This window comes from Somniosus microcephalus, chromosome 5 (genome assembly GCF_052327205.1).
Source record: "Somniosus microcephalus isolate GS21.2 chromosome 5, FLI_Smic_1.0, whole genome shotgun sequence".
Lineage (NCBI taxonomy): Eukaryota > Metazoa > Chordata > Chondrichthyes > Squaliformes > Somniosidae > Somniosus > Somniosus microcephalus.
The window spans coordinates 23,823,204-23,851,189 of NC_140991.1; the positions used below are offsets into that span (position 1 = coordinate 23,823,204).

At 44.8% G+C, this 27,986-nt stretch overlaps 1 protein-coding gene across 2 annotated transcripts in view; it reads right to left on the bottom strand.

Moving 5' to 3' along the window:
• Nucleotides 1-27,986, bottom strand: part of ccdc13 (coiled-coil domain containing 13) — an 80,711-nt gene that overhangs the window by 25,224 nt on the left and 27,501 nt on the right. For both annotated transcript variants that reach the window (XM_085987440.1, XM_085987441.1), the window contains exons 4-11: nucleotides 27,135-27,233; nucleotides 25,959-26,075; nucleotides 20,580-20,684; nucleotides 16,884-17,054; nucleotides 15,739-15,915; nucleotides 13,459-13,665; nucleotides 10,812-10,966; nucleotides 7,525-7,608 (exon numbers count right to left, since the gene is read on the bottom strand). In XM_085987440.1, the coding sequence (XP_085843566.1) occupies nucleotides 7,525-7,608; nucleotides 10,812-10,966; nucleotides 13,459-13,665; nucleotides 15,739-15,915; nucleotides 16,884-17,054; nucleotides 20,580-20,684; nucleotides 25,959-26,075; nucleotides 27,135-27,233 (1,115 nt within the window). The remainder of the gene's footprint in view (nucleotides 1-7,524; nucleotides 7,609-10,811; nucleotides 10,967-13,458; nucleotides 13,666-15,738; nucleotides 15,916-16,883; nucleotides 17,055-20,579; nucleotides 20,685-25,958; nucleotides 26,076-27,134; nucleotides 27,234-27,986) is intronic.

The window sequence follows — 27,986 nt, forward strand, 5'->3', positions numbered from 1 at the left end:
GCCCCTCCCCATCTCTGTAACCTCCTCCAGCCCTACAACCCTCAGAGATCTTTGCGCTCCTCCAATTCTGGCCTTTTGCCTATCCCCGATTTTAATCGCTCCACCACTGGCAGCCGTGCCTTCAGCTGCCTAGGCCCTAAGCTCTGGAATTTTCTCCCTAAACATCTCTACTGCTCTCTCCACTTTTAAGACGCTTCTTAAAACCTACCTCTTTGACCAAGCATTTGGTCATCTGTCCTAATATCTCATGTGGCTCCGTGTCAAATTTTGTTTGATAACGCTTCTGTGAAGCGCCTTGGGATATTTTACTACATTAAAGGCGCTATATAAATGCAAGTTGCTGTCGCCAGCCATCCTCAAGCCCACTCAGTAAGATTATTGACTTAGTCCCATTGGCACTGAATTACGGACAGTTTAGCACTCAGCTTCATGTCCTCTAAGAACTAGATTGAGACAGCACAAGCTGACAGATATTTTGTCTGGGATCCTTCCAGTTAGCAGACAGAGGAGACTTTCAGTCTAATAATCTGAGCTGGACAAGCCCAGGTCCTTACAGTCAGAAGATAATGTTCCAACCCAATGCATCATTCAGTCACACAACAATCGACTTGAGCTTTCCTCTCCCAGTCGGGGTACTGTAGCCTAGTGGTTATTGTGTTCAGTTGTAAAAACAGTCACTACAAAAGGGCTGCCACATTCCAGGGTAACTCATGGCAGCCTTGCCAGGGTCACCCACACCCCAAGAACAAAAAAAAAGTAATATTGCAGCCCTGAACACATCCAGAAAGGTTGTTGTAAAATGCTTGCAATTGCTGTTTTTGACAGCAGGAATCCTTATTAATATGATCACTGTGTTCATAGAATCGTACAGCACAGAAGGAGGCCATTCGGCCCATCGTGGCTGTGCAGGCTCTTTGAAAGAGCTATCCAATTACTGTAGTTCCATTCACCCACTCTTTCCCCACAGCCCTGCAAAATTTTCCTTTTCAAGTATTTATCCAATTCCCTTTTGAAAGTTACTATTGAATCTGCTTCCACCGCCCTTTCAGGCAGCGCATTCCAGATCACAACAATTTATTGCATCTATGATGATTGTCAGTTAGAAGTTAAAATCCAACAGCCATTAAAAAGGGCCTTTCAGCCTCATCTCTTGGACACACTTTTAAATTCGCCAAAGATCTGGCATCACACATTGCACACTGTGGCGGTTACTGGTGATGGCTCCGTACAGTGCAGCAGATGGTTTGGTCATCTGAGAGCCACTGTTACCACCACAACAGAACCACCACAACACAGGGGAGAAAGAGAAAGAGATGAATTTATATAGCACCTTTCACAACTACAGGACGTCCCAAAGCGCTTTACAGCCAGGTGAGTACCTTTGAAGGGTAGTCACTGGTGTAATGTAGGAAATGTGGTAACCAATTTGCGCACAGCAAGATCCCACAGACAGCAATGTGATAATGACCAGATAATCTGTGTTTTTTTTAGTGAGGTTGGTTGAGAGATAAATATTGGCCAGGACACCTGGGCAAGCTCCCTCGCTCTTCTTCAAAATAGTGCCGTGGGATATTTTACGCCCACCTGAGAGAGCAGGCGGGGCTTCGGTTTAACGGCACCTCCGACAGTGCAGCGCTCCCTCAGCACTGCACTGGGAGTGTCAGCCTGGATTATGTACTCAAGTCTCTGGAGTGTGACTTGACCCCATAACTTGCTGACACAAGAGGCGGAAACGCTGCCACAGAGCCACGGCTGGACACCTGGAGTGATACCTCACTGCTGGGCAGGATGACACGGGATTCCAGGGTCAGTCACCAGTATTGGGAACCATCTGCTTTAATCTTGCAATGTCCCCGCTGACAGTGGCACTGTATGGCAGGCACACAGGGGAAAGCAGGAAAAGAAAAAGGGCTAATGTCAATTGGGTGACCGAACCGTAAGTGCTAGCTCCTTACTCTAATGGTCCTGGAGCGGGTGTTTGGAGGGTGGGGGGTTGGGGGAGAAGAAGAAAGAAATTCAAGATTGCCAGAAATACATCGTTATTGTCACGCTCCAAAGTGGCTCAGTTGGCAGCACTCTCGCCTCTGACATAAGAACATAAGAACATAAGAAATAGGAGCAGGAGTAGGCCAATCGGCCCCTCGAGCCTGCTCCACCATTCAATAAGATCATGGCTGATCTGATCCTAACCTCAAATCTTCTATCACTCTGCATCCACCCGAACCCATGTGATCTCCCGGGAGAGGCGAAAAACCAGATAAAGACCCAATGGCCAATTTGGGAGAAAAAAATCTGGGAAATTCCTCTCCGACCCATCTAGGCGATCGAAATTCTTCCAGGAGATCACTCTGTCCCTATATTTTCTACAGTACTTACCTTCTGTAAAGGCGATCTCCACCCCAGCCAGGAACAGGAATAAAACCATCTCCTGAAATCTAACACAGAATTAGAACACAGTAGGAGCAGAACAAGGCTACACGGCCCCTGGGCCCACTCCACTACCCACAGGACCATGACCATTCCGAACCTAGACTCATGTCCAATTTCCTGCCCGCTCCCCGTAACCCTTAATTCCCTTTACTTTTAGGAAACTATCTATTTCTGTTTTAAATTTATTTAATGATGTAGCTTCCACAGCTTTCTGGGGCAGCAAATTCCACAAACCTACCACCCTCTGAGTGAAGAAGTTTCTCCTCATCTCAGTTTTGAATGAGCAGCCCCTTATTTTAAGATTATGCCCCCTAGTTCTAGTTTCACCCATCATTGGGAACATCCTCACCGCATCCACCCGATCAAGCCCCTTCACAATCTTATATGTTTCAATAAGATCGCCTCTCATTCTTCTGAACTCCAATGAGTAGAGTCCCAATCTACTCAACCTCTCCTCATATGACCACCCCCTCATCCCCGGGATTAACCGAGTGAACCTTCTTTGTACTGACTTGAGAGCAAGTATGTCTTTTCTTAAGTATGGACACCAAAACTGTATGCAGTATTCCAGGTGCGGTCTCACCAATACCTTGTACAACTGCAGCAATACCTCCCTGTTTTTATATTCCAACCCCCTAGCAATAAAAGCCAACATTCCATTGGCCTTCTTAATCACTTGCTGCACCTGCATACTAACTTTTTGAGTTTCGTGCACCAGGACCCCCAGATCCCTTTGTACTACAGTACTTTCCAGTTTCTTGCCATTAAGATAATAACTTGCTCTATGATTTTTCCTGCCAAAGTGCATAACCTCACACTTTCCAGTATTGTATTCCATCTGCCAAATCTCTGCCCACTTACTTAGCCTGTCTATGTCCCTTTGCAGGTTTTTTATGTCCTCCTCACTCACTACTTTCCGTCCCATCTTTGTATCATCTGCAAACTTTGATATGTTACACTCGGTCCCCTCCTCCAAATCGTTAATATAGATTGTAAAGAGTTGGGGACCCAGCACTGACCCCTGCGGAACACCACTAGTTACTGGTTGCCAATCTGAGAACGAACCATTTATCCCAACTCTCTGCTTTCTGTTAGAGAGCCAATCCTCCACCCACGCCAGAATATTACCCCCAATCCCGTGATTTTTTATCTTGAGCAATAATCTTTTGTGTGGCACCTTGTCAAATGCCTTTTGGAAGTCTCAATACACTACGTCCACTGGTTCCCCTTTATCCACCCTGTATGTTACTTCCTCAAAAAACTCAAGCAAATTTGTCAAACATGACTTCCCCTTCATGAAACCATGCTGAGTTTGTCCTATTAAATTATGTTTATCCAAATGTCCCGTTACTGTCTCCTTAATAATGGACTCTAACATTTTACCAACCACAGATGTTAGGCTAACAGGTCTATAGTTTCCAGCCTTCTGCCTACTACCCTTTTTAAATAAGGGTGTTACATTAGCAGTTTTCCAATCTGCCGGGACCTTTGCTGAGTCCAGTGAGTTTTGGAAAATTATTACCAATGCATCCACAATCCCTACCGCTACTTCCCTCAAGACCCTAGGATGCAAGCCATCAGGTCCAGGGGATTTATCCGCCTTGAGTCCCATTATTTTACCAAGTACCACTTCCTTAGTGATTTTAATCGTATTTAGTTCCTCCCCCCCTAGAGCCCCCTGTTTGTCCAGTGTTGGGATATTCTTAGTGTCCTCTACTGTAAAGACTGATACAAAATAATTGTTCAGTGTTTTTGCCATCTCCATGTTTCCCACCATTAATTTCCTGGTCTCATCCTCTAAGGGACCAACATTTACTTTAGCCACCCTTTTTCTTTTTATATAACTATAGAAACTTTTACTGTCTGTTTTTATATTTTTTGCTAATTTATTTTCATAATCTATCTTCCCTTTCTTAATCAATCTTTTTGTTATTTTTTGCTGTCTTTTAAAGACTTCCCAATCTTCCATCCTCCCACTAGATTTGGCTACCTTATATGCCCTTGTTTTTAGTCGGATACTATCCTTAATTACTTTACTTAGCCACGGATGGCTATCTTTTCTTTTACACCCTTTTTTCCTCAGTGGAATATATATTTTTTGGAAGTTGTAAAATAACTCCTTAAATGTACACCACTGGTCATATACCGTCTTACCCTTTAATCTATTTTCCCAGTCCACTCTAATTAATTCCGCTCTCATACCTTCATAGTCTCCTTTATTCAAGCTCAGCACGCTTGTTTGAGATCCAACCTTCTCACCCTCTAATTGAATATGGAACTCAACCATGTTATGGTCACTCATTCCAAGGGGATCCTTTACTAGGACATTTTTAATTAATCCTGTCTCATTACACAGGGCCAAATCTAAGGTTGCTTGCCCCCTGGTCGGTTCAGTTACATACTGCTCAAGAAACCCATCCCTAATACACTCAATGAACTCTTCCTCAAGGCTGCTCTGCCCAATTTGATTTGTCCAGTTAATATGATAATTAAAATCCCCCATAATTATAGCTGTTCCCTTATTACAAGCCTCAACTATTTCCTGATTAATACTCCGTCCAACAGAGTTGCAACTGTTCGGAGGCCTATAGACTACACCCACTAGTGTTTTTTTCCCCTTATTATTCCTTATCTCCACCCAAACTGTTTCACTATCCTGCTCCTTTGACCCAATATCATTTCTCTGTATTATAGTGATTCCTTCCTTTATTAACATAGCCACCCCACCTCCTCTCCCTTCCTGCCTGTCCTTCCTGATTGTTAAATAACCTGGTACGTTTAATTCCCAGTCATGGTCACCCTGCAGCCATGTTTCTGTAATGGCCACAAGATCATACCCATATGTCATTATTTGTGCCGTTAACTCATTCATTTTGTTACGAATGCTACGTGCATTCAGGTAAAGAACTTTCAAATATGTTTTGTAACACTTAGTTCCTGTTTTTTCCCTTTTTAGTACTTTACTTTTTACTCCATACCTTCTGTCCCTTCCTGACACATTCTGTTTTTTAATTCCCCCACTGCTAGCTAAGTCTATGACCTTCTCTGTTGTCATTTCTATTATTTGCTCTCTAGAAACCTCCCCCCCCACTAATTAGTTTAAAGCCCTCTCTACAGCCCTAGTTATATGATTCGCCAGGACTCTAGTCCCAGCACTGGCCAAGTGGAGTCCGTCCCAACAGAACAGCTCCCTCCTGTCCCAGTACTGGTGCCAGTGTCCCAAGAAGCAAAACCCATTTCTCCCACACCAGTCTTTGAGCCACGCATTTAACTCTTTAATTTTATTTATCCTAGCCAAATTCGCTCGTGGCTCAGGTAATAATCCAGAGATTATTACCCTTGAGGTTCTGTTTTTTAATTTGACCCCTAGCTGCTCATACTCCTTTAACAGAACCGTCTTCCTTGTCCTAGCTACGTCGTTTGTACCAACATGGACCACGACAACTGGATCCTCCCCCTCCCACTCCAAGTTTCTTTCCAGCCCAGAAGAGATGTCCTTAACCCTGGCACCAGGCAGGCAACACAGCCTTCGGGACTCCCGCTCTTGACTGCAGAGAACCCTATCTATCCCCCTAATGATACTATCCCCTACCACTACAACATTTCGTTTTACTCCCTCCACTTGAATGGCCCCCTGTACCACGGTGCTGTGGCCAGGTTGCTCATCCTCCCTGCGGTCCCCGCTCCCGCCCTCACAGGGAGTAAGAACCTCGATCCTGCTGGACAAGAACAAGGGCTGCGTCTCCTTCAACACTACATCCTGGATCCCTGTACCTTCCTCACTCGGAGTCACACCGTCCTGTCCCTGACCACGGACTACATCTGCAGTAATTAACTTCATAGGTGTGACCATCTCCTGAAACATAGAGTCCAGGAACTTCTCCCCCTCCCTGATGTGTCGCAGTGTCCGAAGCTCGGTCTCAAGCTCCATAACATGGAACTTGAGTTCCTCTAGCAGCAAACACTTGTCACAGATGTAATCACCGTGAGCCTCAATGGGGTTCACCGGCTCCCACATCTCGCAACAGTAACACATCACCTGCTCCATTCTATATAATTAATTTAATTTCTTATTATTAGTTATGAAGACCCTGCCCGGATATATATGATAATATCACACCACTATTCAATAGGACTTACCAACTTAAAGGTATGAAAGAGAAAAGGAAGAAAACCAACCAACCAGCTGATCACCAACCTCCTCCTTGAATACTGTCTGTGGAGCCTGTTTGGTTGACTCGTCTCGCTGCTCCGCCTCCGCAGTGCTGTCTAAGCCTGGGAGTGGGGAACAAAACAGAGCAAAAAACACACCCTCACCTCCCACTTAGCAAAACTCCAACAGCACTCAATGCACAAAGCACTCCGTGCACTGCACTAGCCCCTCCCCTTTAATACCCGGATTCTACTTCCTGTTTAAACTGCCCAAGAGTTTAAAAAACCCTTAAAAAATTAAACTTACTTCAAATAATTGACTTCTTAACACACTAAAATTCACAAAATACACTTAAATGATTTTTCTCCCACTTAGCAAAACTCCAACAGCACTCAATGCACAAAGCACTCAAGAAGGTTGTGGGTTCAAGTCCCACTCCAGAGAGTTGAGCACATAATCCAGGCTGAGACTTAAGTGCAGTACTGAGGGAGTGCTGCACTGTCAGAGGTGCCGTCTTTTGGATGAGACGTAAAATTAAGACGCCCATCTGCCCTCTCAGGTAAAGGTAAAAGATCCCAAGGTGCCATTCGAAGAGGAGCAGGGGAGTTCTCCTGGCCAACAATTACGCTCAAGCGCTATTATCGTAACAGATTGACTAGTCAATTATTTCATGGCTGTTTGTGGTACCTGTCGGTGAGCAAATTGGCTGCTGTGTTTACCTACATTACAACAGCGACTACTTTTCAAAAAATACTTCAGTGGCTGTGAAGCGCTTTGGGACTTGAAAGGTGCTACACAAATGTAAGTCCGTTCTTCTTTGTGGAAAGGAAAGGCTGCGGAAAGGCTGCTGGGAGTAACACTTGTGCACAGTTATGAACGAGAGAATTCAGACCTGTATTCAAAGCACAAAACACTACTTTACACAAGAAAGATGAACAAACCTGGCACATCTTCTTGCAGCATTCCCTGACAGAGGTCGCGTTGCAGCGGATTCAATCAGGGTGTGGCCCATTTTGGACACCGAGCTGTTGAGATCAAGAAAATAAACGTACAGCCTCTGGGTAAAGTGTGATTATCTCAGTCTTGTTATGTTTGCTGAAAAGCTCCGACGCTTACTGGATTTTCAATTTTATCAATATAATCCCTCCCACCCCTCTTTAGTCCCTTTTAAAAAAAAACTTCACACTGCTGTGATACCTCGCTTTTTCAGACGAGACGAGCTGAAGCACAAATTTCACCCCACCTGCCATCGGTGCTGCTTCCACACTGGCCAACATTTGACCTCGGCCGCTTCGGATTGGCCCCCCCCTACTGATTTATTTTCTCCTCCTTGACTGAAGCGCTCTTCAGCCGCGAGGCACATGTGCTGGCCACCCAGGGCGAGGCATTTGTTGAATCTGAGTATCAATCAAGGCTACTATTTCATCCTCGGCCCTCTAAATGAGAGACCAATTACCTGCTGCATTTTGGCAAGCATTTAAGGGCACTACTAGCAGGAAACCACCCAGGGTGAAAATAGGGCTCCTGTATCCCTGATTCTCTGAAGCTGGGCTCTTAGTGTGGATAAATGCGAGGTTATCCACTTTGCTGTCAAAAACAGGAAGGCAGATTATTATCTGAATGGCAACAGATTGGGAGAAGGGGAAGTGCAACGAGACCTGGGTGTCCTTGTGCACCAGTCGCTGAAGGTAAGCATGCAGGTGCAGCAGGCAGTTAAGAAGGCAAATGGTATGTTGGCCTTCGTAGCGAGAGGGTTCGAGTACAGGAACAAGGATGTCTTGCTGCAGTTATACAGGGCCTTGGTGAGGCCACATCTTGAGTATTGTGTGCAGTTTTGGTCGCCTTATCTGAGGAAGGATATTCTTGCCATGGAAGGAGTGCAGCGAAGATTCACCAGGCTAATACCTGGGATGGCAGGAATGACGTATGAGGAGAGATTGTGTCGATTGGGCTTATACTCGCTGGAGTTTAGAAGAATGAGAGGGGATCTCATTGAAACTTATAAAATTCTAACAGGACTAGACAGACTAGATGCAGGAAGGATGTTCCCGATGGTCGGGGAGTCCAGAACCAGGGGTCACAGTCTAAGGATAAGGGGTAAGCCATTTAGGACTGAGATGAGGAGGAATTTCTTCACCCAGAGACTGGTGAACCTGTGGAATTCTCTACCACAGAAGGCAGTAGAGGCCAATTCATTAAATATATTCAAGAAGGAGTTGGATATATTTCTTAAGGCTAAAGGGATCAAGGGATATGGGGAGAAGGCAGGAACAGGGTACTGAATTTGGATGATCAGCCGTGATCTCATTGAATGGCGGAGCAGGCTCGAGGGGCCGAATGGCCTACTCCTGCTCCTATCTTCTATGTTTCTATGTTTCTATGTTTAGCTGGGAGCACTGAATTTACTCTTTTAACATGTGATGACTGCAGTAGTGTTAGCTGCACAAAAAAATAAAATAAGTTTACAACTTCTAGTTTATTTTTTTTAAATTGAGGTGTAACTGGAGTCTGGTTTGCTGGGCTGTGTCATCGAGTGGTGGGGATTCGTGTTCCATTGCACACTCCACCAAGTTCCCAGTCTCAGGGAGACCAGCTAACTCATCCTAGGGAGGGGAAAAGCTGGTGAGAGAGTCAGCCACTCCTCTCTATTGCTCTGCCTTGTCAAGCCCCGCTTTATTCCAACGCAGAAAACACTGCTACAGTCCTTAAATTGCAAGAGTGAAAAGTTCCCAGGGCCAACAAGCTCAGACGAAACAAATGTGTCCCAAAATGGAGCAACAAATTAAAAGTGAGATAAGATGGCATGTGTAAATCTTTCAGGGAGCAAGGGACTCACTGGGATGTACACAAAAAATTGCAGAAACGCAGTGTAAAGGTGATCAGAGAGGCAAAGCAAGCCCTGGAAAAGCACAGCAGCTGAAATTAAGCACAACAGTAAAAAAAAAATTATTTCAGTGCCACAGCAGCAAGAGGACAGTCAGGAGAAGATGTGAAAACCATAAAAGATGCAAAATAGCCTTGAATCCAAGGATGAGCACAAAATGGTACATGTTTGGCCTGACTACTTCCTCCATGGGTTCGTAAGGGAAGACAGAAGCAACATTCTCTCTCCTAAAAGATTCAATGACTTGTTGTAAATAAGATGGAAGTCCTAGAGAAGGAAATTGAGTTCTAAACAAATAAATCTCCAGGGATAGACGGTATTTATCCTAGAGTGCCGAGAGAGACTAGGGAGGAGATTTGTGAAGCACTGGCGTTCATTATAATGAGGAAGTCATTATGAGGAAGTCATTGGACACTGGGGAGGCCTCAGAAAATTGCAAATAGACTATGTGATGCCAGTGTTCAAAAGAGGGTGTCAAAATAGACAAATGCAACTACAGACCCACTAGTCTAACTTTCATTCCATGTAATACAATAAAACTGGTTATCAGGAACAAACTTGAGCATCATCTATACAACACCAACCTAGTTAACAGTAGTCAGCGTGGATTCAGAAGAGGAATTTCCTGTCTGACCAACCTCCTTGACTTCTTTGAAGCAGTGACAAGCCAAGTGGGATTGTGGTAAGCCCTATGAAGTGGTGTACCTTGACTTCCAAAAGACTTTTAACAAAGTACCACATGAAAGGCTACTAGTTCAATTCAAGGTTCTGGGAATTCAGGGTAAACCCCAGGTATGGAGAAGAAACTGACTGAAGGGTTGGAAAAAATGAGTACTCATTTGCGGAGTTATGTCAGAGTGAAAGGTGTACAATAGTCTGAAGTTGTATCCCTTTGTCTCCCCTGCTGGTTTGGAACCTATCCACCCAACTCCACCCCAGAGTGGTGAACCTGTGGAATTCCTTACCACAGAAGGAAGTTGAGGGAAATTCATTAAATATATTCAAGAAGGAGTTAGATATATTTCTTAAGGCTAAAGGGATCAAGGGATATGGGGAGAAAGCAGGGACAGGGTACTGAATTTGGATGATCAGCCATGATCTCATTGAATGGCGGAGCAGGCTCGAGGGGCCAAATGGCCTACTCCTGCTCCTATCTTCTATGTTTCTATGTAACTCATAATGCAGCTTTCACCTGAGATACTTGAGTTGCTTTGCTCTGCCCCTAATTTGGAAGCAAAGTTCACAAACTGGAAAGCGGTAAAGGCTGCCATATTTTGTGGAGAGCACCAAAATTTGCACGGTCTGGGCTTTTCTCATCATTCCATAATTTCTTATTAGTCTTACCGAGCAGAAAGTGATCTCTCCGAGAGCTCACCGTCAGCCATCAGAGGGTTCTTGGTTGAATGTCCACTGAAGTTGTCGAGCTGAGCTGAGGAAGGACGACATTCAGGGAAATCTACCACCGTCTGAACAGCTGAAAGTTTCTTCTCCTGATGTTGCTGTATAATACAATATGATAAATCTGATCATGAGCATTTCATAGCAACGAGCAAGATGCAAAAATTGGTGCCCTCAAAATGATATGTGGTGGTGGCAGGGAAAGTACAGGAGACTTTGTTATATCCGGCACCGACGGGACCGAGCTGTTGGCGATCTATCAAAACTGCCGGACATACCAGCGTTAATGTTGAAGCATACGGAGGTTTTCATCTCCATATCTGACAACAAACACTGTTGCTTAGCAACAGCTTCTAAACAGTCGGCCCGTACCTTGGAAGCATCTCTGTAGCTTAGCAACAGCTTCAGAGAGACTTTCCAGAGCCTGACTGTTGAAAAAAAAGCCACGAGAAGAAAAAAAAACTAACAAAACGGCTCCTGATTTCTGCCGGTAGATCGAGGTTTCCGGACATACAACCTCCGGATAAACCAAAGTTTCCTGTATAATGCTTGGCCAGGCTGGTGGCTGAGGGAGATGTCAAACTGATTTCATCTAGCAATTTATTCTGGATTGAAATTGCCTCAATGATCAATTCTACTTGAGCTGCTTTTGGTTGGCTAACAGGTAATCTAAGATGGCCTCTGGCCACAAAAAAAACTTCATAATTTTTATTAGTGTGAAAGAGGTACCATGACAGCCTCCCCCAATTTGGTGTCATCAATAAATTTTGATATTGCTTTCTCAGTTCCGAATCCAGATCATTTATGAATATAGTAAATAAGAGCGACGCCAACACTGATCTCTGTGGAATACCACGCACCAATATTTCCAGTGAGAAACTTCCTTTTACCCCTACCCTTTGTTTACTGCTCTAAATGCTCTGTATGAGGCCAGATTCCCATTAATTCCACGTATTGCCTCTTGCCTCAGCTCATCTGCTGCTGAAACCCTCATCCATGCCTTTGTTACCTCTAGACTTGACTATTCCGACGCACTCCTGGCTGGCCTCCCACATTCTACCCTATGTAAACTTGAGGTCATCCAAAACTCGGCTGCCCGTGTCCTAACTCGCACCAAGTCTCGTTCACCCATCACCCCTGCGCTCGCTGACCTACATTGGCTCCCGGTTAAGCAACGCCTCGATTTCAAAATTCTCATCCTGGTTTTCAAATCCCTCCATGGCCTCGCCCCTCCCTATCTCTGTAATCTCCTTCAGCCCCACAACCCCCCCGAGATATCTGCGCTCCTCTAATTCTGCCCTCTTGAGCATCCCTGATTATAATCGCTCAATCATTGGTGGCCGTGCCTTCTGTTGCCTGGGCCCTAAGCTCTGGAATTCCCTGCCTAAACCTCTCCGCCTCGCTACCTCTCTCTCCTCCTTTAAGACGCTCCTTAAAACCTACCTCTTTGACCAAGCTTTTGGTCATCTGCCCTAATTTCTCCTTATGTGGCTTGGTGTCAAATTTTTTGTCTTTTAATACTCCTGTGAAACGCCTTGGGACGTTTTACTACGTTAAAGGTGCTATATAAATACAAGTTGTTGTTGTTGCTGTATCACTAAAGCTGACATGTGGGACAGACTGCCAGAGAAGGTATTTGATTTGAGGTTAATTGATACCTTTAAAAGGGGGCCAGATTGATATTTGTTTAAAAGGTTTAATTGAGGGTTACAGAGAAATTAGTAACACCACATGATTTTTTTTCAGGGATGGTAGTGGAAGGAATTTAGTGGTCATTAAAGTAGTGGATCAACAGGTGGTGGTGATGATGAAAAAAGTCTGCAATAGAACAAGCATAAATATGAGGGTATTTGCAGATAGGGTAAGATGAAGAAGAGTGGGAGGAGGCTCGTGTGGAGCATGAATGCCGGCATAGGCCAATTGGGCCAAATGGCCTGTTTCTGTGCTGTAGACTCAATGTAACTCGATGCTAGGATTCTCTTCTTGGGGCAGTTCCGGAGGGGGTGGAATTTCCTCTCACCCTCTCCGGATGTGCCCTCAACCCAACCCAACCCAACCCATTTTCCTGGGTCAGAGGCTCATTCGATATGCATGCCAGGCTCCCAGTCAGATTCCCGCTACCAAGAGGGTGGAAAATCCTGGCAGTGCTACAGCGGGAACACTGTCCTAAGTGTCTGGGGCTCACTGGACAATTCATTGGAGGCAGAGGTGGCTGCTACAAGACCTTCTCCCTACACTGGGAGGATGCGGTAAGTTTGAGAGAATGGCATGGAAATTCTCTGGGGACCCAGGCCCTAGCCCCCACCCCTTCGCTGCTATTTGCATGCAGCGTCCAGAGAAGGAGTTGATAACGGAGTATAATCCATAGAGTCTGGATGGAAAGGGCTTCTAGAAGTCTGGGGCATGGAAAGGCACGTCGGCCCATGTTCTAATCACACACTAATTATAAGCGGTGGTCTTTGAACTGAAAATGTCTTTAATGCTAGAAGGACTGAAGGCTTATTTCAAGTCACTCACAGACAGGTTCTGTACAAGATTTTAGACCATGGAGACAGCATCAAGTTACTGTGATGATCAAGTCCTATTTGCGTACCTTTAGTAACAGTTGTTTGATCTCTTCCTCAAGATCTTTCACTTTGGCTTCCCGCTCAGTCACCATCTGCTTTAGCTCTCCAATCAGGAAGTCCTGTTTCTGGGCATTGCTGTTTAGCTGCTGGCTCAGATTGTGCTTGGTCTCCTTGTTCATTGATTCATACTGACCCAAGCGGCCCACAATCTCCTGCATTTGCTTCTGCTTTTGCTATAAAAGATCCGTGGTATAGGGAAGTCTCAATGTTTGATTGCAAACTTTTAGTTCTATTTACCCATTGCAATGAAACATTACAGGGTCGATTCTAACAGCCCAGCCCGTCGGTGCATGCGGGGGTGGGGGGGGTTCACGCCCCGTTCCGACGCTCACTATTTTTACTTAAATGTTAAGCTGGGTGGGCGTGTGCGCTGTGAGGAGGATGCCGAGAAACTCCAGTATGATTTGGACAGGTTGGGTGATTGGGCAGATGCATGGCAAATGCAGTATAATGTGGATAATTGCGAGGTTATCCACTTTGGTGGCAAAAACAGGAAGGCAGATTATTATCTGAACGGCAATAGATTGGGAGAAGGGGAAGTGCAACGAGACCTGGGTGTCCTTGTGCATCAGTGGCTGAAGGTAAGCATGCAGGCGGTTAAGAAGGCAAATGGTATGTTGGCCTTCATAGCGAGAGGATTTGAGTACAGGAGCAAGGATGTCTTGCTGCAGTTGTACAGGGCCTTGGTGAGACCACACCTTGAGTATTGTGTGTAGTTTTGGTCGCCTTATCGGAGGAAGGATGTTCTTGCCATGGAGGGAGTGCAGCGAAGATTCACCAGATTGATACCTGGGATGGCAGGAATGACGTATGAGGAGAGATTGGGCTTGTATTCGCTAGTGTTTAGAAGAATGAGAGGGGATCTCATTGAAACTTATAAAATTCCAACAGGACTAGACAGACTAGATGCAGGAAGGATGTTCCTGATGGCGGGGGAGTCCAGAACCAGGGGTCACAGTCTAAGGATAAGGGGTAAGCCATTTAGGACCGAGATGAGGAGGAATTTCTTCACCCAGAGAGTGGGGAACCTGTGGAATTCTCTACCACAGAAGGCCGTTGAGGCCAATCCATTAAATATATTCAAGAAGGAGTTAGATATATTTCTTAAGGATAAAGGGATCAAGGGATATGGGGAGAAAGCAGGGACAGGGTACTGAATTTTGATGATCAGCCATGATCTCATTAAATGGCGGATCAGGCTCGAGGGGCTGAATGGCCTACTCCTGCTCCTATCTACTATGTTTTCAGGCAAAGGAATGCCATCCGCCCCAGAGGAGTGGGGGCCTAATTTAAATGGCAGTTGCATATCGATGATATCATCGGGATGTGCACGTCATTTTTACCATGGGCCCGACTATGGCCCACATGGTCTCGGGCCCATCAGCAAGGACTACCAGTGCAATCACTGTTGTTAATTAGGTATACATTGCAACCAATTTGCATACAGCAAAGTCCCAGACAGCAATGATATAAACAATGTTAATTTGTTTTGGTAGTGTAGGTTGAGTTATGAATGAATGATGACTGGTGGTTCAGTGGTAGAATTCTTGCCTGTCATGCAGGAGGCCTGGATTCGATTCCTGGCCAATGCACAGTTTTGGCTAGTGTAGAACATTTGTGCTGTAAACTCGATTTGATGTTGACCAGGACACCAAGCGATAAGAGCCAGTTTAATTTATGTTAGTCAAACTAATCACACCAAACCAGAGTTGTTTTCAAGAAATTGGGATGGGGGGGAGATTGTCCTCTGAGGACAGATTGAGTAGACTAGGCCTATCGTCTCTAGAGTTTAGAAGAATGAGAGGTGATCTCATTGAAACATACAAAATTCTTACAGGGCTTGACAGGGTAAATGCAGGGAGGATGTTTCCCCTGGCTGGGGAGTCTAGAACCAGGGGTCACAGTCTCAGAATAAGGGGTCGGCCATTTAGGACTGAGATGAGGAGAAATTTCTTCACTCAGAGGGTGGTGAATCTTTGGAATTCTCTACCCCAGAGGGCTGTGGAGGCTCAGTCGTTGAGTATATTCAAGACAGAGAGCGATAGATTTTTGAATATTAAGGGAATCAAGGGATATGGGGATAGTGCAGGAAAGTGGAGATGAGGTAGAAGATCAGCTATGATCTTATTGAATGGCGGAGCAGGCTCAAAGGGCCTAATGGTCTACTCCTGCTCCTATTTCTTATGTTCTTTGAAGCACATGTTCCTCTGCCCTCTATTTTATTTGAAGTAAGTAAGATTTCTTACCAGCAACGCGCCAACTAGCTCATCATCATGCTTCCCTTTTTCAAGAAGTGTCGCCACTTGACTCTTCAAAGTCTTCAGCTCATTGGACAGAATTTTGTTTCTGGCTTTTGATCCGTCAAGTTTGTTCTTGAGTTCCTCATGATCTTTTTTCAGCCTCTCATAGTCACCGGTCATTTTCTAAGCAAATACACAAACAAGTGCACCTTGTATATATAACAGGACTTGCAATTGAATTACCATTAGTATGACAGCTTTTACCCTTAGGTAGTAGATCATCTTGTATTCTTTGGGCTAGTATTGCCACCACCTCTCACAGACGTTGCTCTGCCCTACAGGGATGTTCCAGTGTCCTGATGTGTCACCACACCCTTTTTTACTCTCTCTCTCCCCCTCTTCCCTGTCTACCGCCTGTTTCATTCTAATACCCACCCAACAGCTATCGAGAAGCTTTATCTTCCCCTCTCCCAACACTCTTTTGATTCTTCAGCTCTGTATCCAATTCTTTCCCCTTTGTCACACTCTTCCTTTCCTCACCATGTTGAAATCAACACTCACCACTGTGGTAAACCACTGTTATACCTGTCTGTATGTGTATGTGTATTCCACTAGGTACAGGTCTGGACATGCCTCGGCTGACTCCTCCCACTATTCCAGGTATATAAGTGACTACCTCCCAGTCCCTTAGGATTCCGGACGGGTCGACCACTCGAGACAAGACCTTCATTCTTTAGTTAATAAAAGCCTGGTTGTTACTCGCTTAACCTCAGTCTTTTGAGTAATTGATGGCGCATCAACCACACCGTCTCCTACTCTATTTCTAATTCAAAATATGTTTGTAGAACCCGCGACTTCCCTTTTACAGTTCAATGACTGCTACATCACAGTGCTATTTTCTCTGCATGTCTGGTTTGAACAAACGATAGCTCCTACAGACACTATTAAAGGTAGAAAAACACAGACCGTGACAAACACAATACTGAACAACTCTGTCGGATACAAATACCTTCTCATCACCCACTCGCAATACTTACAGTAACTCAGCCCCGACTTTGATACTCGCAAGTTAATCACGTGAGCTTCATGAATGGAAATAAATGGGGAATTTCCTACGGGTGGTGTATGGTCCAGAAATTAAAAGTACTTACTTCCAACGCCTCCTTTCTTTCTTTCTCCAGTGTCCGAATGTACGCTATATTTTTGTCCTGGTTTGACAAGCGATGTAACCCCGGAATGCCCAGCATTTCCTCTTCCAAACTGGGTTCGGATGACCGTCCCTTCTGGGTATTTAGCCCCATTTGGGTTTCCAAATCTCGGACCTACTTAAACATGAGCAATTATGAGATAAACACAAATAAACTGTGCCACGACGTTTCTTTTTGCACATTAAATGTTATTAAAAACCTAACAGTTTCTTTAAACCATTGATAATCAACCTGCAGTTATATTTTTTTTTAAATTGAGAAACTGAGGTGAAGTGCCCAAGGTCAGTCATATAGAACATCACAAAGGTTAAAAATAGTAGATGATAGGCCAGGAAAGAAAGAAAGAACTTTCATGACCTCAGGACATCCCAAAGCGCTTTATAGCCAATGAGGTATTTTTGAAGCATAGTCACTGTTGTAATGTAGGAAATTTGTGCACAGCAAGGTCCCACACACAGCAATGTGATAATACAGTATTGAGAGATAAATATTGGTCAGGACACCGGGGATAACTCCCCTGCTCTTCTTCGAAATAGTGCCATGGGATCTTCTACATCCACCTGAGAAGGCTGACGGGGCCTCAGTTTAACGTCTCATCCGAGAAACGGCACCTCCGACAGTGCAGTACTCCCACAGTAATACATTGGAGTGCCAGCCTAGATTAGGTGCTCAAGTCTCTGGAGTGGGACTTAGGACCCACGACCTTTTATCTACAGAAGGCAAGAGTGCTACCACTGAGCCATGGCTGACACCTAAGTGTAAGTGAAGAAATGTAGTTAGATGGCACAAAGCTGGGGCTTTAACAAGCTGTAGATTGCAAGAGGAAGAAAAGACGGAGGGTACTTGAAGAAAGTAAAGAAAATGAGAGAGATCGGAGGCCAGAAATGAGAGGAGGATTCGTTATCAGATGACAAGATTTTTCTCATATCCTATTCGGGAGTGCAGAAAGAGTTGTGCCCACCGATGAGGGTGTGGAGGAGATCAAGATATACTGACTCAGCACACGGAGAGGACTGGAGGCTGTGAGCACTGAGGGTGTGGAGGAGATCAAGATATACTCACACTAAGGGGACTGGAGGCTGTGAGCACTGAGGGTGTGGAGGAGATCAAGATATACTCACACTAAGTGGGCTGGAGGCTGTGAGCACTGAGGGTGTGGAGGAGATCAAGATATACTCACACTAAGAGGACTGGAGGCTGTGAGCACTGAGGGTGTGGAGGAGATCAAGATATACTGACTCAGCACACGGAGAGGACTGGAGGCTGTGAGCACTGAGGGTGTGGAGGAGATTGAGATATACTCACACTAAGAGGGCTGGAGGCTGTGAGCACTGAGGGTGTGGAGGAGATCGAGATATACTCACACTAAGAGGGCTGGAGGCTGTGAGCACTGAGGGTGTGGAGGAGATCGAGATATACTCACACTAAGAGGGCTGGAGGCTGTGAGCATTGAGGGTGTGGAGGAGATCGAGATATACTCACACTAAGAGGGCTGGAGGCTGTGAGCACTGAGGGTTTGGAGGAGATCGAGATATACTCACACTAAGTGGGCTGGAGGCTGTGAGCACTGAGGGTGTGGAGGAGATCGAGATATACTCACACTAAGAGGACTGGAGGCTGTGAGCACTGAGGGTTTGGAGGAGATCGAGATATACTCACACTAAGTGGGCTGGAGGCTGTGAGCATTGAGGGTGTGGAGGAGATCGAGATATACTCACACTAAGAGGGCTGGAGGCTGTGAGCACTGAGGGTGTGGAGGAGATCGAGATATACTCACACTAAGAGGGCTGGAGGCTGTGAGCACTGAGGGTGTGGAGGAGATCGAGATATACTCACACTAAGAGGGCTGGAGGTTGTGAGCACTGAGGGTGTGGAGGAGATCGAGATATACTCACACTAAGAGGGCTGGAGGCTGTGAGCACTGAGGGCGTGCAATGCAAAGGAAGTTGACAAATATAAAATGGACTCAACCCCAGAAGGTTGGATGATATGAAGAAGAGACAGATAAGAAAGAAAGATAAGACAGAGGAGAATTTTTTTATGCAGGGAGTTATGATCTGGAATGCGCTGCCTGAAAGGGCGGTGGAAGTAGAATCAATAGTAACTTTCAAAAGGGAATTGGATAGACAGTTGAAGAGGAAAAATTTACAGGGCTATGGAGAAGGAGCACAGGCACGATGGGCTGAATGGCCTTCTTCTGTGCTGTACAATTCTATGATTCTAAGATTAGGGAATAAAACAAAGCCCCGAGGAACCGCTAAGTTAGCGGGGAATAAAATGGCCTAGGCCTTCCGGCACTGTGTGCCTGGGCAGGCAAGGCCGCAACTGTGCCCAGGGACACCCTATACTACGTCCAGGCTTCCCACTTCCAGAGAGCGGGCCTGAAAGCCTAAAACATGTCTGCCCGTATGCGAGCAGGTGCATGCAGATGAAATTAAAAATGAGGGAAATGCCGCCTTCGCTGTGCTTCCTGCCATTTGTGCTGATTGAACGCTGGAGGCGGGCCCACCTGTTAGGCCCCGGTTTTCTGTGTTCTAAGGCCAACAGATGAGGTCTTGGGAGTTCACTGGAAGAAGCGGGGGGGACCTGTGCAAGAACTAAGGATAAGGGGTAAGCCATTTAGGACTGAGATGAGGAGGAATTTCTTCACCCAGAGAGTGGTGAACCTGTGGAATTCTCTACCACAGAAGGCAGTTGAGGCCAAATTATTAAATATATTCAAGAAGGAATTAGATATATTTCTTAAGGCTAAAGGAATCAAGGGATAATAATAATAATAATAATTCAACTTTATTGTCATTGTACAATGCACAAGTACATGAACAACGAAATGTGATCTTGCAAGCTCCCATGAGTCCAGTACAAATAACATTAACATTAAACGTAAATAGCACCGTCCTGGGAGAAGCAAAGCCGCTGCGTCTGTGCGCGCCGCCATTCCATTTCCACCATTCCTCCTGTCCGACAATCTTCAGCCCAACGCCCGGGCCTGCTCACCAGCCGCCCCTCCCGGGGCTCCTTCCGTGACCTTCTCACCAACCGCCCCTCCTCGGGGCTCCTTCCGTGACCTTCTGCACCTGGTCTTCCCCTGATGGTCACCCCTCCAGGTACTAACCAGGCCTGGCTCTGCTTAGCTGCCAAGCCTTGCCAGTGACCCTGTCCCTAGTCCCAGGAACATATGGGGAGAAGGCAGGGATAGGGTACTGAATTTGGATGATCAGCCATGATCTCATTAAATGGCGGAGCAGGCTCGAGGGGCCGAATGGCCTACTCCTGCTCCTATCTTCTATGTTTCTATAACTCTCAAAGTGGAGCAATCAGCGGAATAAAAATGTTGCACAAAGAAAAATGTCTTCAAGCTGGTTTGCTCTCACCTCCCACATGCCAATTAACCAGGGGCCAGAAATATGGTCTAGGTTATGATGAGAGTGGGGGGGGGGGGGGGGGGACAAATTCCGGCTCGCCAGAGTTGCCCCCAATTGGAAAACCAAAGCCAATAAGTCAGAAGATGGGCCATCAACTGCAGCACAGATAAAACAATTTTAGAACAACTAGATAGTCACCAACACAAGTAAACAAAAGACTAACCTATCCACCCTCCCCTTCCCCCCATCCCCGTCCCATGTTGGGATTTCTTACCTTCTTCTGCAAGATGAGGATCTGCTGGGCTCGGCCACGCCAAGTCCCCTTGTTATTCAGCAAATGTTGGACGTTCACCTCTTCACCCACTTCATTAGCCAATACCTGGAAAAGGTAAGAAAATCTTCAGTCCATGGCGAGATCTTCATCAAGATTATCTCGGAATTAAACTTTAAATCTGACATGAATCTCGTCATTCATGTGGAAATGACTTATGAAATGTTACTGGGCGGCCTGCTGGTGGCGCTGTCCAGGGAGAGTATAAATACTTGGGCACGGGCCCAGCTTGCTCAGGACATTCTTTAACAGTGTGGTGATTATTCTTTATGTTTAGTAAGAAGTATTGTGATTGGTTGTTTGTTTCCTGCCTTGGGATATATGCTGTGATCTCATTGGTGGTTGATGTCATGTGATTTGTGGTGGCCATCTTAAATTCAGTTCTTTCCAGCCTTTAGTTGGGACTGGGTGTTGAAGATGTGCTACAGGATTTTTAAGTTAATAAAGCCTAGATTAGAAAGGCAAATCTATTCTTTATTTCAATTTATTAACTTTATGTCAGAATGGAGCGATATCTTCAACCAGAACGATTCAATGCTGACCCTAATTCTGCAGGAGTGGATGATAAATGGAAACACTGGTATTGTACATTTAAAAACTTTTTGGGCGTGTTGGATCAAGAGTCTCTAAAATAAGCTGAATATGCTGATCAACTACATTGCTCCGGATGTGTATAAGTATATTTTGGACTGTAAAACTTACGAAGTGGCTATTTCTACATTGGAAAAGGTTTTTGTTAAACCAAAGAATGAGGTATTTGCACGTCACCTTCTATCTGCCCGTAGGCAGCAGGTGGGAGAATCTTTGGATACTTATTTACAAGCACTTCGGTGCCTTAGTGGTAACTGTAATTATAAGGCCGTGACGGCTGAAGAATATAAGGAAGAATCGGTACGGGATGCTTTTATTAATGGATTACTGTCTAGATCAATTCGTCAGCGGTTGTTAGAAAATAAGACTTTGGATCTTAAGAGTGCTTTTGAGCAAGCTTCTACATTGGATGTGGCTCAGAGAAGTTCGGATTCTTATGCTCTTTTTAATCGGCCTGTGACTGTGGTTTCGGCAGTTCCGGATGAAAAGGAATTATGTGGACTTAATAGGAGTGGTTTACCAGATTCTGAAACAGTTTCTACTTCAGCGGCTGTTGCCTCTAGGATTCAGAAGTGTTATTTTTGTGGGAACGTCCAGCACCCTCGTCTGAAGTGTCCTGCTCGGGAGGCTGTGTGTAGTAAATGCGGCAAGAGAGGTCATTACGCACGTGTGTGTAAATCATCAGGTTCAATTACCTCCTCTGTGACTATTCAGCCTTTAGATAGGCCGTTTATTGCATCAATTTCTGCTGCATTTGCTCATGGCCTAAACAAAGCTATAGTTACGGCCCAAGTTAATGGGTTGGAAGTGAAGGCCCTGATAGATACGGGCAGTACCGAGAGTTTTATAAGTCTTCAGTTTGCAAAGGAGAAGCATTTGAAAATTGCGCCTGTTTCCTATCAGGTGTGTATGGCTCAGACGACTCTCTCTTCACAAGTAGCTGGTTGTTGCCTTGTGAAATTGATTCTTCTAGGTAATACGTATACTGATATACGCCTATCTGTTTTGCCTAATCTCTGTGCGGATATTTTGATTGGTCATGATGTGCTTCAGTTACACGAGTCTCTCAGTCTTTCATTTGGAGGGACTAAGCCACCTTTATCTATTTGTGGATTAACCTCTTTATCCATTTCTCCATTATCACTTTTTTCCAATTTGATGCCGGATTGTAAGCCAATTGCTACCAAGTCAAGAAGGTATAGCAGTCAGGATAGAGAATTTATTAATTCTGAAGTTCAACGTCTCTTATTGGAAGGAATCATTGAACCTAGTTGTTCGCCTTGGCGGGCACAGGTAGTCGTCACGACTAACGAGAGACATAAGAAACGAATGGTGATAGACTATTCCCAAACTATTAATAGGTATACTCAATTAGATGCGTACCCTTTGCCTAAGATTGATGAGCTTATCAATAAAGTATCTCAGTATAAGGTTTTTAGCACTATTGATCGAAAGAGTGCTTATCAGATTCCTATTGTTAAGAAGGATCAACCATATAAGGCCTTTGAGGCTGGTGGAAAGCTGTATCAGTTTTGCCGAATACCATTTGGTGTTACTAATGGTGTTGCTTGTTTTCAACGGGCAATGGATGCTTTTATAAGTGATAACTCTCTCTCTGACACCTTTTCATACTTAGATGACATCACGGTGTGTGGCAAATCAAGGGTGGAGCATGATTCTAATTTAGAAAGATTCCTTCAAGCTGCGGAAAAAGTTGGTTTAACTTTCAATAAAGAGAAGTGTACCTTTTCGACCACTGAGGTAAATCTACTGGGGTATATTATCTCGGGAAACAAGATTAAACCAGACCCAGAACGTCTGCGACCATTGATTGATTTACCTTGTCCTACTAATTCTAAGGCTTTGCAACGAGTTGTTGGACTGTTTTCTTACTATTCTAATTGGATTGCAAATTTTTCACAGAAGATCCAGCCTCTTATTCGGGTTACGACATATCCTCTATCATGGGAGGCCAGGACGTGTTTTGATAATTTTAAAAAGGATATCCTTGGAGCAGTTGTGCATTCTATCGATGAGCAGGTTCCTTTTGTGATTGAGACGGACGCTTCTGATTTTGCAATTGGGGCTACTCTGAACCAAAATGGAAGACCTGTGGCCTTTTTCTCAAGTACCTTGAACAATAGTGAAAAAAGGCATTCTTCAATAGAGAAAGAGGCGTATGCAATAGTAGAAGCACTGCGTAAATGGAGACATTATTTATCGGGGCGACATTTTACGTTGGTAACTGATCAAAAGTCTGTGTCCTTTATGTTCGATGTCAAACATTTTGGAAAGATTAAGAACGATAAAATAATGAGGTGGAGGATTGAGTTGGCATGTTACCATTTTGATATAGTTTATCGTCCGGGGAAGGATAACGTTGCTGCTGATGCGCTGTCGAGGGCTTATTGTTCTGTGATTCACGGAGATACGCTTATTAATCTTCACAATGCCTTATGCCATCCTGGGGTTACGAGGATGATACACTTCGTACGCAGTAAGAATTTGCCCTTTTCAGTTGAAGACGTCAAGCGGATGACTTCATCATGTTCTATCTGTGCTCGGTGTAAACCGAATTTCTTTAAGCCTCAACGAGCTCATCTTATAAAGGCTACTTCTCCTTTTGAACGTTTGAGCGTCGATTTTAAGGGGCTTCTTCCTTCAACTACTCAAAACCGATATATATTTACTGTTGTGGATGAGTTTTCAAGGTTCCCTTTTGCTTTTCCTTGCGCAGATGTATCAGCTGCTACAGTTATCAAATGTCTGACTCAACTTTTTGTCATCTTTGGGATGCCTGCGTATATCCATTCGGATCAGGGAAGTTCTTTTATGTCTTCCCAGTCGAAGGAATACCTTCAGAGTCGGGGAATTTTTACTAGCAGAACTACCCCGTATAATCCCCAGGGTAATGGACAGTGCGAACGATACAATGGGGTGATCTGGAAGGCAGTTATGTTGGCTTTGACATCCCGGAACCTTAAGAATACACAGTGGGAAATGGTACTGCCTGATGCCCTGCATTCCATTAGATCATTGCTTTCAACGGCTACTAATGTGACCCCCCATGAAAGGCTCTTTAACTATCCGCGGAGATCTACTACGGGATATTCGGTACCTTCATGGCTTACTATGCAGGGACCTGTGCTGCTTCGACGCCATGTTAGATTGTCAAAATATGATCCTTTAGTGGAGGAGGTGGAGCTGTTGGAGGCAAATTCCCAATATGCTCATATTCGATTCCAAGATGGGAAAGAAAGTACCGTTTCAATTAAAGACTTGGCTCCTTGTGGTGGCCAGCCCTCTTCTGAGGATATTAACAATAGTCATGATTCAGATAATGTGGATGCTGTTACAGATACTACGAATATTTCCAATCCGACTGCAGATAATTATACTTCTATTAGTCAGCCCTCGATGGATGTTCATGACCGTCCCAGTTTACCTCCTGATGGGATTTCTAATCCGGAAACCGTTGAAAATCGGGATATGGATAGCCTTCCTGCAGAAGATACTTCTGTGTCTCCTGGTGTGGGAGGGCAAGGAATTTCACCAAGGTTAAGAAGGTCAACACGAACAAGATATCCGGTCGACCGATTGAAAATGGTCTTTTAAATTGATAGTAATGTTTTTAAATTGTTGAAATATTATATTATATTGTTTTAGTTGAGAGATACTTAATACTTATGTGCAATGTTACTATTTGTTGTTGCTCACTTAGTATTGTGTCATGTTGAATAGTTTTATTTTGTCTGTGCATAGTTTTAGTTGTAAATAATTAATTATAAATTGTAAAGGTTATTTAGGTTGGAGTATATTTTAAAAGGAGGGGTGAATGTGGTGATTGTTCTTGGTTGTGATTGCGATTGGTTGTTTGTTTCCTGCCTTGGGATATATGCTGTGATCTCATTGGTGGTTGATGTCATGTGATTTGTGGTGGCCATCTTAAATTCAGTTCTTTCCAGCCTTTAGTTGGGACTGGGTGTTGAAGATGTGCTACAGGATTTTTAAGTTAATAAAGCCTAGATTAGAAAGGCAAATCTATTCTTTATTTCAAACAGGAACTAGTGAAGGACACAACTAGATCTCCATGTTGAAAAACAGTTGATTAAAGCCTTGTTTACTACTTAGACCAAGTGCCTAGTAGTTTTCTTACGTCAAAATCATTAAACATCTTAAATCGATGAGATTTAAAATAATGCGGAATTGTGAATAGGCCTTTTCCATTTTTGAAATTTTTCTTTGTGTTGCCACCTACTTTGTACCATTCTTTCTCCGAAAGTTGTACAATAGCTCAGTGACTCTTACATACAACTCTCACAAGTCTCATCAACAGCTACCGCCTCCGACTGTGCAGCCCTCCTGCAGGACTGCACTGAAGTGTTAACTGAGATTATGCGGGCAATTCTAACCTAACCCCCCCCCACCCACCACGTCCCATCGGGAAACTGTCCAGGATCGGGGGGCAACGCTGGTTTTACAACCTGCTCTAGTTCACTCTTAATGGAGAGTAATGTTGGGCGGGGTGTGAAACCGGTGTTCCACCCAATCCCGTGGGTTTCCCTCACAGGTTGGGTTCAAATTCCTCCCTATATGTTCAAGTTTGTGCAACGGCAAGTCCGCTAATTACTACGGAGTTGCGGGGGGGGGGGGGGGGGCGGTGCAGTGGGCTTCTTTTGTAAAAGGTTGAAATTAAATTTTACTAGCTCTACTATTCGTTAGATGGTGTACCTTGTGTGCCATTTTCAACTCTTGCTTGACACTCAGTGTTTGGTTCCGGGATTCAACCAGCTTTAGGTTGGCTGCAGAAAGTTTTTCCTGAAGGGCTTTCGCGTCAAGGCTGTCAGACTGTTGAGGACAATGACCAGGATTCAACAGTTAATATCAGAAAAGACTGAAAAATAATTCACCTTTTAAAATCGACTACCTACCCCCAACGAAAAAGGTCAACAATGAATTAAAAATGTGTTTAAAATTATTACTCAGTACCAGGGCACAAACTGTGTGTAGCAGTTACCATCGCAGTTTCTAAAAATTTGGTTGTGAATGGCAAAGGTTGTTCAGTGTCGAATGAAAATAAGCAGTCGTGAAAATGTATTTGGGAAGAGAAGAAACGAGGAGACAAAGGGAAGACAAAGACAGAGGGGGCAAATTTCCCCCGGGATTCACCCGCTCCACCGCCGTATGTAACGTAAGCGGAGTTTCCGCCAAACTTCCACCGAAGTTACGCCGACAGAGCGGGGGTAGCACCGAGGAAATTCACCCAGAGAGAGAGACAACTGGAGCGATGAAGCCAGACGGAACGACAGGGATAGAAAGAAAGTCAGCTGGAGATGGAAAGGGAGAGACACACACAACTTGAGAGTTGAGGACAGACAAAGGAAATACAGACAGAGAAAGATAACTGGGCACAAGAGAGGGTGATGGACAGGAAAAGATGCGGTAGAGTTGGGGGGGTGTGGTGGGGGAGAGACAGAGTGAGGAAGGGTGAGAAACAATTTGAGAGCAGGAAGTAGGAAAATGCAAACAGAGAAAAAGGCTACTGGAGATACAGAGGGAGAAAGAAAGGAGATAACTGAAGAGACAGACGGAGGCAGGCAGGAAAAGGAGGCAGACAGACAGACAACTGAAGAGAGGGAGGCACAAGAGAAAGAGGCAACTGGAGTAGGCCACTCAGCCCCTTACGCCTGTTCCGCATTCAGCGAGATCATTGAATGAGCTGTATCTTAACTTCATCCACCTGCCTTGGCTCCATATCCTTTTACAGCCTTGTCTAGCAAAACACAAGATAGAGATGGAAACAGAGAAAGCACAAGAGAGAGAAACAACTGGATAGAGGAGAGACAGAGCAAGAGAGAAAGAGAATAGAATGGAAAAAAGGGACTCTTTTAATTATTTCCCACTGACCAGCGATCCATTTTGTATCCTGGGAGATAACTCTTTGTTGGCTTGTCCAGATGCTTCTTTGGCGCTGAGTGTTAGGCTGCCTGTTCGAGTGGCTTGAAGCTATAAAACCAAACATATATCATCGAGAGCATCAGAATAATAAAGCCATCAAACTAAAGTAAACAACAAAGAGATGACAGAAACAGGAGGCCAATATGCTCTCAATCCTTCGCTCGTGTAACATATTTACCTGACAGCACCATCAAAAGCAGCAGCATGAAGTTCAGCAGCGGGGCTGCCTTGAGATGGCACAAGGCCCCCTCAGCCGCCACCCCGAGATGGTGGTTTTCTCCGGCACTTGTCGAGGTGACAGCACGAGGGCCAGTAATGAAAAGGCTGACCTCCCACGACCCTGGCACGGTTTTGATACTGGCTATGGGCCGTCAGTCTGCTTGTACAGGGCAGCGGTGGCCTTCAGGAAAGGGCCGGCGAGCAGAATCAAAGTTTCAGAGTGCGCCTCTTTCAAGCCTCTTTCAGGTTGAAGCCACTCCAGGCACAGTTATCTGGTGCTGTATTGCACCTCCACTATATAAATGGGATAGATTCCACAGCACCAGGACCCCAGGATATTACAGAACTCCCCCCTCTTTTTGAAGCATTACTTTAATAAAAAATCCAAACATTACTTGAGATTCAACGATCTGATTCAGGTTGAAACACTTATGGTGCACTTTGAATAATCAGATCATCATAGAACACAATAGTTTACCACCAGTCTACTCCGACTGCAGAAAGTACTTCCGGCAGAAGTTTTCCTTTCATGGTCGACCGAGTGCCTGTCAGGAGTGGAAATCCATCACCATGTTTTAAAAG